This window comes from Danio rerio, chromosome 7 (assembly GCF_049306965.1).
Source record: "Danio rerio strain Tuebingen ecotype United States chromosome 7, GRCz12tu, whole genome shotgun sequence".
In the NCBI taxonomy this organism is placed as follows: Eukaryota; Metazoa; Chordata; class Actinopteri; order Cypriniformes; family Danionidae; genus Danio; species Danio rerio.
In genome coordinates, this window is record NC_133182.1 from 77,967,268 (window position 1) to 77,981,587 (window position 14,320).

Sequence of the window (14,320 nt, forward strand, 5' to 3'; positions counted from 1 at the left end):
AATTGACTTGTGCTACTAAAATCTTACCACATCAATTTTAAAACTAATGCATAAATTATGATTTATAATGCATCATCTCCATCTATATATTTTATCCATATATTAAGAATAAACACGACTGTAGACATGAAAAAAGTACCTGGAGTGCTGAAGACAAAAACTGTTGTCGGGGTTGGTGTTGTGATCAAGCTGGATGTGGTCGTTGGGACTGTTGTTGTTTCACAAGGATCTATACTTCTTTCAATAGTGCCATTGACTGAACATATGCCTGTGATACAGCCTCCAAGTCCATCCGTTGTGTGATAAATGATGTCTCCATAATAGTATGTATCATTATTGTATTGGCATCTGCATGCTGAAAATGAAGCAAAAGTATAAGAAAACATATCTTTTTTATACCATTTTAAACTAAACTATAACTGAAATATGAGAGATCTTACCATTTATATCAAATTCACAAATAACTCCAGTTGATGAACAGTTACTAATTGGGGAAAAAGCACATGTATCACATGTAATCTGTTTGAAATATACTTGGGACACAAATTAGATACAGGTGTGTAAGTTAAAAATACACACATACCATGACTGACAGTTCTCTGTAGTTGGCACTTGCTCTCCAACCTCATAATGTTCCATGTCAACAAAACAGCCACACTCTTCCTGCTTCACACACTTCATGTTATCCTCATCAAAAACAGGCTGCTCTTGAGGGCATTGGGGATAGCAACCTACAAATTATTGTACAAATCAGATTTATTTTATATACATGAAAACACAAACACTCCATCTATAATGTGTGACAAATGTTTCCAAGATATTCTTCAACAATTAACTAAATTACTTGTAGAGTATCTACAGTTTTATGTATACGCTGAAAACACTATGATTAAAATAGGTATTTAAAAGTATACAGAATATAGTTCATGTCATAGCATTGCTTTATAACACTATAAATACTGATTAATAATAACATAATCACCTTCAAGCGCTGGTATCTGGTTTGAGCACTGTTCATCTGGATTTCTGCATGTCTTCATGCAAGGAGCTCCGCAAGGTTTGTAATGCCACTCACATTCACCGGGAGGGTTGTAATAATCACAGAACAAGGCTGCAATAAAAAGAGAAACCTTAAAGTTCAGGATTCAGGTTTATAGTCAGTCCTTCACAGCATGTTTGATACAGCTTTCAGGCACTTACGGCAAATTTTCGGAGATCTCCAGGCAACACAAGCTCCGGCCTCATTGCAGGCTTGTGCATAAGCTGTTACAGCAGTGCAAAAACACTCATAATCTCCACCACTATCACAGGCGCATGCGTCTCTCACACAGGCATCGTAGAACGGAGATGGATCGACCTGTAAAGCCGTATTCATAATAATGGAGCTGCCATTTGATTTTAAGACAAGTAATGGATAATGTACATCCAGCCGGTTGTTTATGTAGAATCAAGGTTTATCGGCATGTTTATACCAGTTTAACAAGCAGGTTTAGCAATAATGGAAATATTGTATTAATAAATGTTAATACTCTAGATCAGGATACCCAATCCTGGTCCTGGAGGGCCGGTGACCCTGCAGTGTTTAGCTCCAACTTGCCTCAACACACTTGCCTGGGTGTTTCAAGTATACCTAGTAAGACCTTGATTAGCTGGTTCAGGTGTGTTTGTTTAGGGTTGAAGCTAAAATCTGCAGGACACCGGCCCTCCAGGAACAAGTTTGATGACCCCTGCTCTAGATGTTTCCCAGTGATGGGTTGCAGCTGAAAGGGCATCCGCTGCCTAAAACAGATTAATAAAGGGACTAAGTCGAAAAGAAAATGAAGGAATCAATGAATACTCTAGATGCAATCTCAGCATTCAATGAGGAACAGTGGTTTATCTCTAAAATATTATTGTTTGCTTGGATTAATTCATGCTAGTCGGAAATAATTTTTTGGGAAAGAATTATTAGTGCAGTAAATCAATGTTTTAAAGTGGGTTTCACAATATTATGATTGTGCAAAACATATCTCAAGTTCTCAGGTTTTTTTTAGAATTGATAATTAAGGGAAAATACATCTAGGCAATTGTTTTCGCATAATAAAGCCTGCCAAGTTAATCAGCTGCAATGCATGAGACTGAAGGGCTTATATAAATATGAATTTTAATAAATCAGTCAAAATGATTCAGAGCTTCCAGATGAACCTGTGTTATTCGTTTCACTGGTTGTTATCTGAGAATAACATACTTTTGAATGCTGTCATTGACCAATCAGAATTAAGTGTATATAAAAAAAACATTTAGCTTATTGTGATTGGAGTGTGGGAGACAATGTGGCTTATGGGTAAGCACTGTCACCTCACAGCAAGAAATTTGCTGGTTTTGCCAGTTGGCATCCATGTGTTGGCGTGGGTTTCCTCTAGGTGCTCCGGTTTCTCCCACAGTCCAAAAACATGCGCTATAGGGGAATTGAATGAACTAAATTGGCCGTAGTGTATGAGTGTGTGTGTGAATGAGTGTGTATGGGTGTTTCCCAGTGCTGGTTTGCAGCTGGAAAGGCATCCACTGTGTAAAACATATGCTGGATAGTGTAAGTTGGCAGTTCATTCCGCTGTGGCGACCCCTGATGAATAAAGGGACTAAGCCGAAGGAAACTGAATGAATGAATGGAGTGCAAGTACCTGTGAATGGCAGGCTGAGAAGACGCTGCTAGTAATGATGCTGCACTGTCTCTGTGCCCAGGCCTCTCTGTATGGATTATGGGCGCATGGATCTTGGATGAGGGTTGCATCTGGACAACTGGAAAGTTTCCAGCTGTTTGCGAAATCAAGGGCTTGGACAGCAACTGCTTGAGTGCGTGTGGTGAAGTCATTGTTCGCGTTCCCGTCATAGTTTCCACACAAACCACAAACACGGCCCTGTTCATCAGAATAGAAGAGTATTACTGACATGCATTTTTGATTCTGTTTATATTGACCTTATTCTTGATGTTCAAGAAGGTGCAGCCATTGGAGCTTTTTGGCTCGAGACTTCCAGACTCATTTACTTCCATTGATTTATAGATGATAAAATGACTTTTTTTGCTGCTTGATGTTGCAAACTGATATTTTCTCACTATATATATATATATATATATATATATATATATATATATATATATATATATATATATATATATATACAGTTCTTATGTATATTCATGAACACTTGTTTATAGAGCAAATAGTTTGACTGTTTACTGCCATTTATTATTCTTAGTCATTTCTCCTATAGGAAACTGAATCAAAAATTCTAAAACAATCACATAATGGAGCACACTTCCACATCGCAGAATAAGGTCAATAATAGAGGATGAAGCCAACAACAGTCATAAATCACAGTGGGAATTTAATTTATATAATATTATTAGATACTATAGAGTTGATATTTTATTGTATGTGACATATGTATAGTATGTTCGAAATGTCAAAATGTAAAATAGTCCTGTGTAAAGATTAATCGCATTCAAAATAAATGTTTGTTTTGAGATAATATATGTGTGTGTACTGTGTGTATATTTATTCATTATGTGTATATAAATACACACGTGCATGCAAATATTTGAGAAATTGTTTATTTTATATATATATATATATATATATATATATATATATATATATATATATATATATATATATATATATATATATATGTGTGTGTGTGTACTTTCACATATACATATGAAATATATTTATACTACACACACATACACTATCGGTCAAAAGTTTCGGGGTCGGAAATATTTTTAAATGTTTTAAACTAAGCTCATTCTGCTCACCAAGGGTGCATTTATTTCATCAAAAATTCTGGAATGTTATTGCACTGTATAAAATAACAGTTCAAAAGTAGTTTATGATTTAATTAAATAATTTATTCCAGTGATTTTAATGATGAATTTTCAGCTTTATTACTTCAGTCTTCACATGATCCTTTAGAAATTACTCTAATATTAATTATTCATATTAATATTAATAATAATAATAATAATGGTATTAGTAATTAAAGCAATAGTGACTGGAGTAATAATTTCATTTTAAACTACATACAATAAGTAATGAATGAATATTTAATAAATAAATATTTTTTTACATTTTTTTCTTTAATAAATGCTGCGTTGATGAACAGAATAATTTATTTAAATTATTAAATAAAATTAATAATAATAATAAAAAAACTGACCCCAAACTTTTGAATGGTAGTGTATATTATGTCAAAACAAACTTATATTTTGAATGTGAGTAATTTCTGCCCAGCACTGGTGTGAACCAGTTATGATAAAAGTATTAACACTGAAATAGAATTTAATTTAATTAACTCATATTTGCTTTAAATGCTTATAAACCCACATATTTATTTAAATCCAAACAGCATTAAACAACATAAATGTTGCAGTATTGTTTTTTTTACAAATTAAAAACACACATTTTACTTGCATAAACTTTCACTTTCAGATGAACTTAATGCTCTAATGTACATGCAACAACATTAAGTCACAAAAATGTGTGAGATTTGGGGAAAAGTTGTTGTTGTTTTTTAGGCACAAAAAAATATAAAAGTATAAAATGAATCTATATATTTACAAAAAGACTCGAGTCCATATATGTTTAAACTCTAAACTGAACTAGAAAAGAAACATGTTTTAAGAATGGTAATATGCTAAAATCCAGAGATAATATTAAATAAAAACAATTGTAAACAAACACTTAACAAAATGCATTGTATGTTTTGGATGTCCTAAAGTAAAGATTTGATCATTGATTGATTTTTATGGATCTCTTCTGACTCAAATCCAAAATCCTGAGGACTGACATGAATGATAATAGACCTTTTATCTTACTCACATTATACTCTGGTCCCAGTTTGATGTGTATAGTTGTTTTTCTGTCCCATATGAGCATCAGGCCATTTTTGGTCTCGATCACCAAGTAAAGCCCCATGGTTCGCATCTGGTAGGGAATCTCCTCTCCCGCGTCTCTGCGAACAACTTGGAAGGATCCATCAGTCAGTCTCAGCTCATTGCTCTGAAATATAAAAGACATGTCGATGTTTAATCTGTAGTATTTTAATGTTTGCTATGATGGCTTTAGTGAATGTCAAGAGTTAACCCACTCCAAGGAAAAGCTTGATCGCCTTGGAGCAAGTGGTGCCGGTGGATCCGCAGGGAATGTTTTCAGTGATGACTCTGAAAGTGCCGGAGGTGCTGTTGCAGAAGTCCTGCACAGGGTGTAAAGGTTAGATTTTTGTTAATTATTTGTTGTATTTTATTTCATTTTTATTGAAAGTAACAGAAAACAGAACAAAAACAACCAAATACGCATGCAAAAACCCACCAAAACAAACCGAAAGATCTCTAGCAAAGGACTCTAGAATTATCTGGAGGCTTTTGGAAATTTTACAATTATTTTAAGTGCAGAGTGAATACCTGAACGAGGCTGTATTCGCAGTTTCCACTAAAGACGTATCTTTTGTCATCAAATGTTCTGTAATGTCCATCTCCATAGATGCTGCATGTGGCACTGCACTGGTTTGTGGTGCAAGTCCATCGTCTGTTCTGGCAGGAACTAGAAAACAAGAAATAGTTAAGCACACATGTTTGGGTTTTCATGTTTTATGAGGACTCACTATTGCCGTACTGTACAGGCTGCATTTTCTTTCCCAAACCCTTTTTCTAAACCCAACCCTCACAGGTAACAGTTTGGAGTTTTACACTTTCAAAATGCTTACCTTTGAATGATTTATGAGCCATTTTCCTCTTAGGGAATAACAATATGTCCCCACAAGGTCAAAATCTACAGGTATTGCTATATGTGTGGGTATATTTTTTCTTAAACATATGAAGAATAACAGGACCACACACACACACACACACACACACACACATATACTTGTATACATGGTTTACAGGGACACTCCATAAGCGTAATGTATTTTAGACAGCAAAAACGTGTATTATAATCCACTCCTAACCCTAAACCCAACTCTCACAGGTAACAATTAGCACTTTGACATTTAAAAATACTTAAATCTGGATAATTTATGAGCTGTTTTTCTCATGGGGACCAACAATATGTCCCCATGGTCGAAATCTACTGGTTTTACTAAACTTGTGGGTATATTTGGTCCTCAGAATGTGAGGAATAACAGGACCACACGCACACTTGTATAAATGGCTTAGGGGGACACTCCATAAGCATAATATATTCTATACAGTAAACAAAATTATGATTTATGAGCCGTTTTCCTCATGGAAACAATATGACCCCACAAGGTCCACATCTACTGGTATTGTTATATTAGTGGGTATATTTAATCATCAGAATGTTAGGAATAATAGGACCACACACACACTTTCATACATGGTTATGGGCAGGGGTGTCCAAACTCGGTCCTGAAACGCCGGTGTCCTGCAAAGTTTAATTCCAAACTCAATCAGACACACCTGGGCAAGCTAATCAAGCCCTTAAAGGCTTTCTAGAGACATCCTTGCAGGTGTGTTGAGGCAGGTTGGAGCTAAAATCTGCAGGACACCGGCCCTCCAGGACCGAGTTTCGACACCTCTAGTTTAGAGGGACACTCCATAGGCATAATATATTTTAAACAGTAAAAATAAATGATGATTTATGAGCCGTTTTCCTCATTGGGACCAACAATATGTCCCCACAAGGTCGAAATCTACTGGTATTACTATACTTGTTGGTTTATTTGCTCCTCAGAATGTAAGGAATAACAAGACCGCACACACATGCATACTTGTATACATGGTTTACAGGGACACTACATAGGTGTACAGCAGATTATCCAGCAAATAATCCATTATACAGCAAAAAAATGCTTATCATATGGCCCTACCCCACCCCTATCCCTAAACACAACCCTCACTGGTAACAATGAGCAGTTGATACTTCATTCTGGATGATTTGTGAGTTGTTTTCCTTATGGGGACCAAAAATATGTCCCTACACATATTTGTATACATGGTTTACAGGGACACTCCATAGTCGCAACGTATTTTATACAATAAAACACTTATTATATGGCCCTACTCCACCTAAACACAAAACCTAACCCTAATAGGAAACCCATGGCAATTTTTAAATGTCATAACACCCCCTTAAATATGGTTTTTAAGCTTTTTAAATAATCTAAACCAGCTTAATAAAGTACATGGTCATACCCATGTTATTATTCAACTTCGAGTCCCTGTAAACCACATACAAATTATTACATACACACACAGACAATCTTAAAGAGCTAAACCCACCATGTATTACAGTCAATCTTAATGCTTTCTCCAGACTGGTAGGTGTGTCCATTATGGATGCAGGGACACTGGTCTTTATCGATACAGCCACCGTTCCCATCAGACACCAGTCCAGAAGGACACACACAGCCAGAAACACACCCTGTGCTGATCTGCATGCAGTCCATATACAAAACACATTCACTATGTAACCTTTCATTACAAGTTAAGGTCAAATTGTAATTTAAGGATCAATTCTCACCATTAACTACTGGCTTATCACCTGCCTATTATCAAGATATATTAATACTTATAGGTCTAGTTTCACAAACAAGGCTTAGCTTAAATCAGGACTAGAACTTAGTTAAATTAGCATATTAAAGCCACTTTTATAAATAAGCTATAAAAAACATTATTGGTGTGAATTCTGGAGACAAAACAATGCCACTAAGGTATTTTAAGATATCTAACTGCAAGTTACTTTCAGTTAAGACAGCTCAAACATGCAATTTAATCTAAGACTAGCCTTAAGCATCGTCTGTGCAACCGGAGGAAGTGTGATCTTTTTCTACATCTCTAATCCTCCATGACTATTAATAAGCAGCAAATTAGGAGTTTACTGAGTGTACTGAAAATTTCTTCATTTTTATTTTTAGATTTTTAAAACAGTATAACATTCCCATCTTAAAAAAAAAAACTGACAGTAATACAACTGATTTAATATCATATTTAACAGCGCTCTGCATAAAAAACATAATTAATTAAATAAATCAATAACAATATGATACAGAATAATAATACTAATAAAATAAAATACTATAAATGTATAATAATAAATAATAAAAATACACAACATTCAGGGTTTAGGTATTTCCAGTTACCTTAGACTGTACATACAATCTAAAGGAGATCACGTCATAATTTCTCTCATTACATTTTGGTAACACTTTATTTTAGGTCACAATTCATACTGTTAACAAACCATTAACTATGACTTGTAGCTCAATAACCAACTAGTTTACTGCTTTTATTAATAGTTATTAAGGTAGTAAATGGGTTTAGATTTAGGGTATAGGATTGGGGATGTAAAAAATAATCATACTTTATTGACCTTATTCTAAAATGCGGAAGTGCGCCTGTTTTCGCGATTGTCTTAGAACTTCCGTTTCAGTCGCCTATGGGAGAAATGACAAGGAATAATAAACGGCAAAAAACGGTCAAACTACTTGCTCTACAAACAAATGTTTGCATGACTATACAGACCAAGTAGAATAATAAAACAAGGAAATATCAGTTTGCAACATCAAACAGCGAAACGAGCAGTTTTTAATGTCTAAAAATGAATGGAAGTGAATGAGACCGGAAGTCTCGTGCCAAAAAGATTCAAATGGCAGCGCCCGCTCATCTGCGGAGAATAAGGTCAATAGCTACTAATAAACAGTTAATATTATACTAATAGACAGGTAGTATGCCAGTAGTTAATAGCGTGTATACTTACTTAAGATAAATGGTAACACTTTATAATAAGGTTGTATTAGTTAATGATAAAGCATTTACTAACATAAACAAACACTGAACAATAGTATTTGTTTATGTTAGTTATCATTAGTCAATGAAAATACAGTTGTTTTTTAGTTTGTTAACTCAGTGCATTAACCAACGTTAACAAGCAGGAATTGGATGTTAATAGTGCATTAGTAAATGTTGAATTGTGCAAAAGTCAAAGTTAATGGTTTGTTAATTTTGAGAATTGTGCCTTAAAATATTAAGAGATTAACATCAACATAATAATATATATTTTTAGTAATAATAATGTGCAATAAATATTACTGTTTCTACTCACGCAGGCCATGTCAAGTGTGTTGCAGCTCTTCTGACACTCTGCTCCCTCTGACCCGGGACTGGCGCTCGAGCAGTTGAAAAACCTCATTGGCTCTGTGCACTCTGAAATGAAAGATTTGTAGACTTGAGAACAACAGTAAAATCACTTTAAGGTACTGGATGTTAAATATAACAGAATCACTGCTTGTTATCAGTGTGTAAACCTGAAATGGCTTCAATGTAGGTTTAATATACGTTCCCACTTTGTATTAATGGCCTTGCTTATTGTACTTACTCTGAAACTAATCATTTGTACTGAATGTGTAAATAGTTTTTTACATTGTACTTTAGATTGATTGGATAACTGCATGTTATAGCATCCTTAATTACACTGCTGACCCATCCTTTTACTTTATGCATTAGTTATCTAAATTCGTCCAATCAGATTGGGCTGTGCTATCTTTAGTCCTGCCTCCCCAGTAGTAGCTGTTATGCAATTGGCTGGAGCGACCCTGATTCACATACATACCTTCTCCATTTGATACACCAGAGCAGCTCAGTTTCCCTTGCTGGCAAATACTGAAATTTAAACATACATGCGATTAAAATACATTGATTAAACAGTTGTCCAATATTCTGAAGTGTGACCCCACAAATATTGAATTTAGCAGAAATGTGCATACCATGATCCTCCGTCTTTGGAGATGGTCTCTCCTAAAGCAACGACTTTGCCTGAATCGTAACAGGAGCAGGCGGCAGCTTCAACACAGTCTCCGTTCTCATTCATGTACTTTCCTTCAGCACAGCCGCAGCCGTCCACCAGCACATGATCATGGGTGCAGGAACCGTCAGCCTGGCTGAGAGACCTGCATGTGCGCCCGCAGCTCGTCATCTGATATGAGTAAACTGTGGTGGCGGCGCAGGTTTCTGTGTATTTCACTGAGGGGAAAAATAGGAAGATTCATCAACCTGATGAGCATACGCAAAAATACAGTTAAGGGCGAAATTATTCACCCTCCTCTGAAATATTTGTTCCTTTTTAAATATTTCTCAAGTGCAAGGAAATTTTTACAGTATTTCTGATATTTTTTATAATAATTTTAAGAAATTATTATTTGCTTTATTTTGGCTAGAATAATTTTTGTTTTGTTTTTTCAATTTAAAACTATTTTAAGGTCAATATTATTAGCCGCCTTAAGCTTTTCTTTTAATTGTCTACAAAACAAACCACTTACAATGACTTGCCTTCCCTAACTTGCCTAATTAACCTTAATAGTGAAGTTTTTTAAATGTCACTTTAAGCTTAATACTAGTATCCTGAAGAATATCTAGTCTAATATTATGTGCTGTCAGCAAAACTGATAACAAATCAGTTATTAGAAATTAGTTAGCGTGTCTCAATTCTCTTCCTGTTGTGGTTTTGTAAAAAGAAAAATAATAATGATAATTAATAATTAATAATAATAACAATAATTTTAACAATAATAATAATAATAAATTGTTATTATTATTTATTTTCTTTCATTCCAACTTCTCTTTCTTTGAAATATTTTTATATAGTTGTGTATTTATACATTAACATATATATATATATATATAGTTCTATACTAATCATATATAACATTTTCAAACATACATTTGTGCATGTATGTGTGCATGCATGTGTGTATGTTTCTATTCAGAGAGAGGGTATAACAATCATTCATAATTTATTTAATTTATTTACATTTTTTGTGCTTTTGTTTTGACTTAATTTGTTTTGTGTCTTGCTTTACTTTCACAGTATGTTTTTCCTCCTATTTTGTTCTGTATGTGCTACTTTGTATGGTTCTAAAAGCAAATAAGCAATAAATAATTGATGTATTGCATATGCAGAATGGAATGTCCTAAACAAGAACATTAGACCATTTAAGAAAGCGTACAAACACTGACAATATACCACTTATAATATTTTCTACACAATTGTGAATATGCTACACACACACAAAAAATAATAATTAATTAAAATACAAAAAAAGTTGGCCAAGAAGCTATCAGCCGTTTCTAAAAAAAGAAAAGAAAAAGGCTTACTGCATGCAGCGTCTCTCCATCCCTCAAGCAGGATCCCTCTGGCGGCACAAGCGTGTGCGTATGACGATAAAGCAGCACACATGCAGTCCTCGCTCCTCTCACAGTTACAGCTGTCGTAGATGCAGTTCTGGAAAATACGGCCACATTTAGAGAAAACTCTTCAATGGGTTAAAAACGAGAGGGAAAGCCATGCGACTCACTGCTTTGTAGACTTCAGGGTTGACTTCAGTGTGACACGGAGCAAAAACTGACGAGGAATCAGACAGCAGGGAACACCAGTGCTGTGCATATTGCTCTGTCAAACAACAAAACACCCGTTTACTTGACAAATGAACAAAGGGTCAGTTCACGCAAAAAATGAAAACTGTAATCATTTACTCATCCTCCACTTATTTAAAACCTGTCCGAGTTTCTTTCTACTGTTGAACACAAATGAAAATACTAAATTGCTGAAAAAATTGCCATTGACTTCCATACTATTTTTTTCTGTTTCTACTATGAGCACTAAATGAGTTTCTACTAAAAGTGTTTATTTTAGTATATAAATTTACACAATAATGTATATAATGATATAAAATATTTAGTATCACTTCGTATTTTCACCTGAAAACAGAGATGTCAAACTCTATATAACACAGCTCTGCACAGTTTAGTCTCCACCCTAATTAAACACACCTGGTCAGACTAATTGAGTCCTTCAGGCTTGTTTGAAACCTCCAGGTAAGTGTGCTGAAGCAGGGTTGGAACTAAAGTGTGTAGGGCTGCAGGCCTCCAGGAACTCAGTTTGACACCCCTGCCTTAAAATACAAGTGTGACCAAATATTTGATTCTGTTTATTTGCAGTTTTTATACACTATTAGACAATATTAACTACATTATTATAACATACATTGATTAATTTAAGCTTTATCCAACAATTTCTGCACTTTTAAGACATTCTTCTGATTAATTTGTTTCGTTTTCGACAGAAGAAAAAAATCATAAAGTTTTAGAATCACTTGAGTCTTGTAAGTATTTTTTTAGGTGAATATTTAATGGTATTTTAGAGTTATAACATCAGTATGTATTCTGTAAACCCCATGATGATAATTCATACCGTTTTCTGTGCTCAGACTGCACGGGTTCTCAAAGCTTCTCTTAACATCTGGGCAGCTTGCTCTTGTTTTCCAGGTGTTGGCAAAATCCAGAGCTGTTCCTTCCCGGAGTCCACCGATGGTTGTGAAGTCATCAGCCTCCATGTTGTTGTAATTGCCACAAAGACCTGAGGATCGAATTATTACCTCAATTAATCTACGGCATACAGTTAAATGAAGATATATAGTACAGGTAGAAAACATAAAGACTTCAAAGATATATGTGACCCTGGACCGCAAAACCTTCAGTTTTTGTATGAATAAACAACAATACATTTATTAAATTATACATATTTTTAGTATTAAGTAAAGATCTTGTTTTATGAAAATATTTAGTACCACTGTAAATATATCAAAACTCTTTTGCTACTGAATTTAATTAGTGATGTGCATGGTTAAGAACCTAATTAGCACAACTTTAAAGGTGATTTTCTTAATATTATGATTTTATTGAGCCCTTAGTTTTATCTCAACCAAACATTGTAATATAATATAATAGATCAATAGAAAGCTTATATATTCCTATTTCAGATGGTGTGTAAATCTCAGTTTTTAAAAAAATGAGACTTACAACTATTTTCGTGATCCGGGGTCACTTAAAATAAATAAATAAACATGAAGATTTATTATATCTGAGTAATAATAGTACTATATTTTAATTTAATGGCATGTCTGCATCTCAGGCTATTTTCATAATACAGCAGAATAAAGAAGCTATTTTCAAGAATAAACAATATACAAATAACAATAAAATAAATAACAATAAAAGCCAGCTAATTTTATTACACGTACATTTTTTTGACTTAAGATATTATGATGAAGAAATTCTGGCAAAGTGATGCTAAAACACCTCTTTAATTGAGTTAACTCGATTAAATGGGCGTTATCAGTGGTTATCAGCTGATAAATATGGGCCAGTATAGGGGCCTTCTGCGCCTACTAGTAATCTGTAATCATCCATCCACATGGTTAATCAGCTATAGATCACTTACGGTTATTTACGGTACGGTTACGATTATACACTTACATTATTTATATTATTTATTAAATTTCCCATTAATTGTATTTTACTACGCCAAACCAAAACCCAACCGTCACAGTAATGTAAAAACAGATCTGGATCTGGAGTCTTCTCTATTAGTATAGCTGATTAACCATGTGGATGGATGATTACAGCCTTCTGAGCCTACTAGTAGGCGCAGAAGGCCCCTACTGGCCCATATATATCAGCTTATAACCACTAATAACACCCATTCAATCAAATGATAACATTTGAATCGGGTGGTTTACTTCATAAAAGAGTTCAAATTAGGACAGAGTTGTTTCTTCACTTTTAAGCCAGAAAATATTCAGACTTGTATGTAGGCAAATACCACTTGATCAAATCTATACGTACAAAACATTAAAAATCCTGTTTGAAATTTCCAGATGGATGTTTTTATAACTATAGTTGATTCTGCTAGTTGATAGTGCATGAAAGGGTTAAATATAACAAACATGTAATAAATAAAGAAAGAATAGAGATAAATACCACATGTTTCTCCTTGATACACTGAATTGGCTGTGATGTAAAGCTGCATTATTGGCACCAGCTGGATCTCCAGACGAAGCCCAATCAGCGGAGCTTCAATGATGATGTAGAATGAGGAGGGCTTGAAAACACTCACTGAAGCTGGAAATCAGATAACAGCATGCAACATTATTAATACATGAGGGAAGATTTGATTTTTTGTAATAGTTAATTTTGCATAGTTGCATCATTTGCATAGATAATATACATCTTATCTTTGTTATCAATGTATTTCATTCTATTTATTCACATTGTGCTGTATTGTGTTAACGTAGGGGGGACAAAAGTAACTGCATTATTGTAGCAGAAACTGATGCTTTGATTTTGTTGCTTTGCCATAGACTTACATGTAAAAAGTGGAAGTTGAGCAACTATTCTGTTGACCTCAACGTTTCCGCTGGAGTCCACATTAATAACCTGTGTGCATAAAAGGTTTATAAAGGGGTTGTAAAGCTGTTATTAAGCCTT

General features: G+C 34.3%; 1 protein-coding gene across 1 annotated transcript in view; it reads right to left on the minus strand.

Moving 5' to 3' along the window:
* Positions 1–14,320, minus strand: part of LOC100147849 (uncharacterized) — a 38,961-nt gene that overhangs the window by 20,702 nt on the left and 3,939 nt on the right. The window contains exons 6-23 of the mRNA XM_021477626.3: positions 14,200–14,269; positions 13,814–13,954; positions 12,246–12,410; positions 11,350–11,444; positions 11,150–11,276; positions 9,763–10,018; positions 9,609–9,658; positions 9,102–9,202; positions 7,280–7,431; positions 5,441–5,579; positions 5,128–5,232; positions 4,860–5,039; positions 2,661–2,897; positions 1,201–1,357; positions 983–1,111; positions 584–731; positions 441–484; positions 140–355 (exon numbers count right to left, since the gene is read on the minus strand). Coding sequence (XP_021333301.3) covers positions 140–355; positions 441–484; positions 584–731; positions 983–1,111; positions 1,201–1,357; positions 2,661–2,897; positions 4,860–5,039; positions 5,128–5,232; positions 5,441–5,579; positions 7,280–7,431; positions 9,102–9,202; positions 9,609–9,658; positions 9,763–10,018; positions 11,150–11,276; positions 11,350–11,444; positions 12,246–12,410; positions 13,814–13,954; positions 14,200–14,269 — 2,512 coding nt within the window. The remainder of the gene's footprint in view (positions 1–139; positions 356–440; positions 485–583; positions 732–982; positions 1,112–1,200; positions 1,358–2,660; positions 2,898–4,859; positions 5,040–5,127; positions 5,233–5,440; positions 5,580–7,279; positions 7,432–9,101; positions 9,203–9,608; positions 9,659–9,762; positions 10,019–11,149; positions 11,277–11,349; positions 11,445–12,245; positions 12,411–13,813; positions 13,955–14,199; positions 14,270–14,320) is intronic.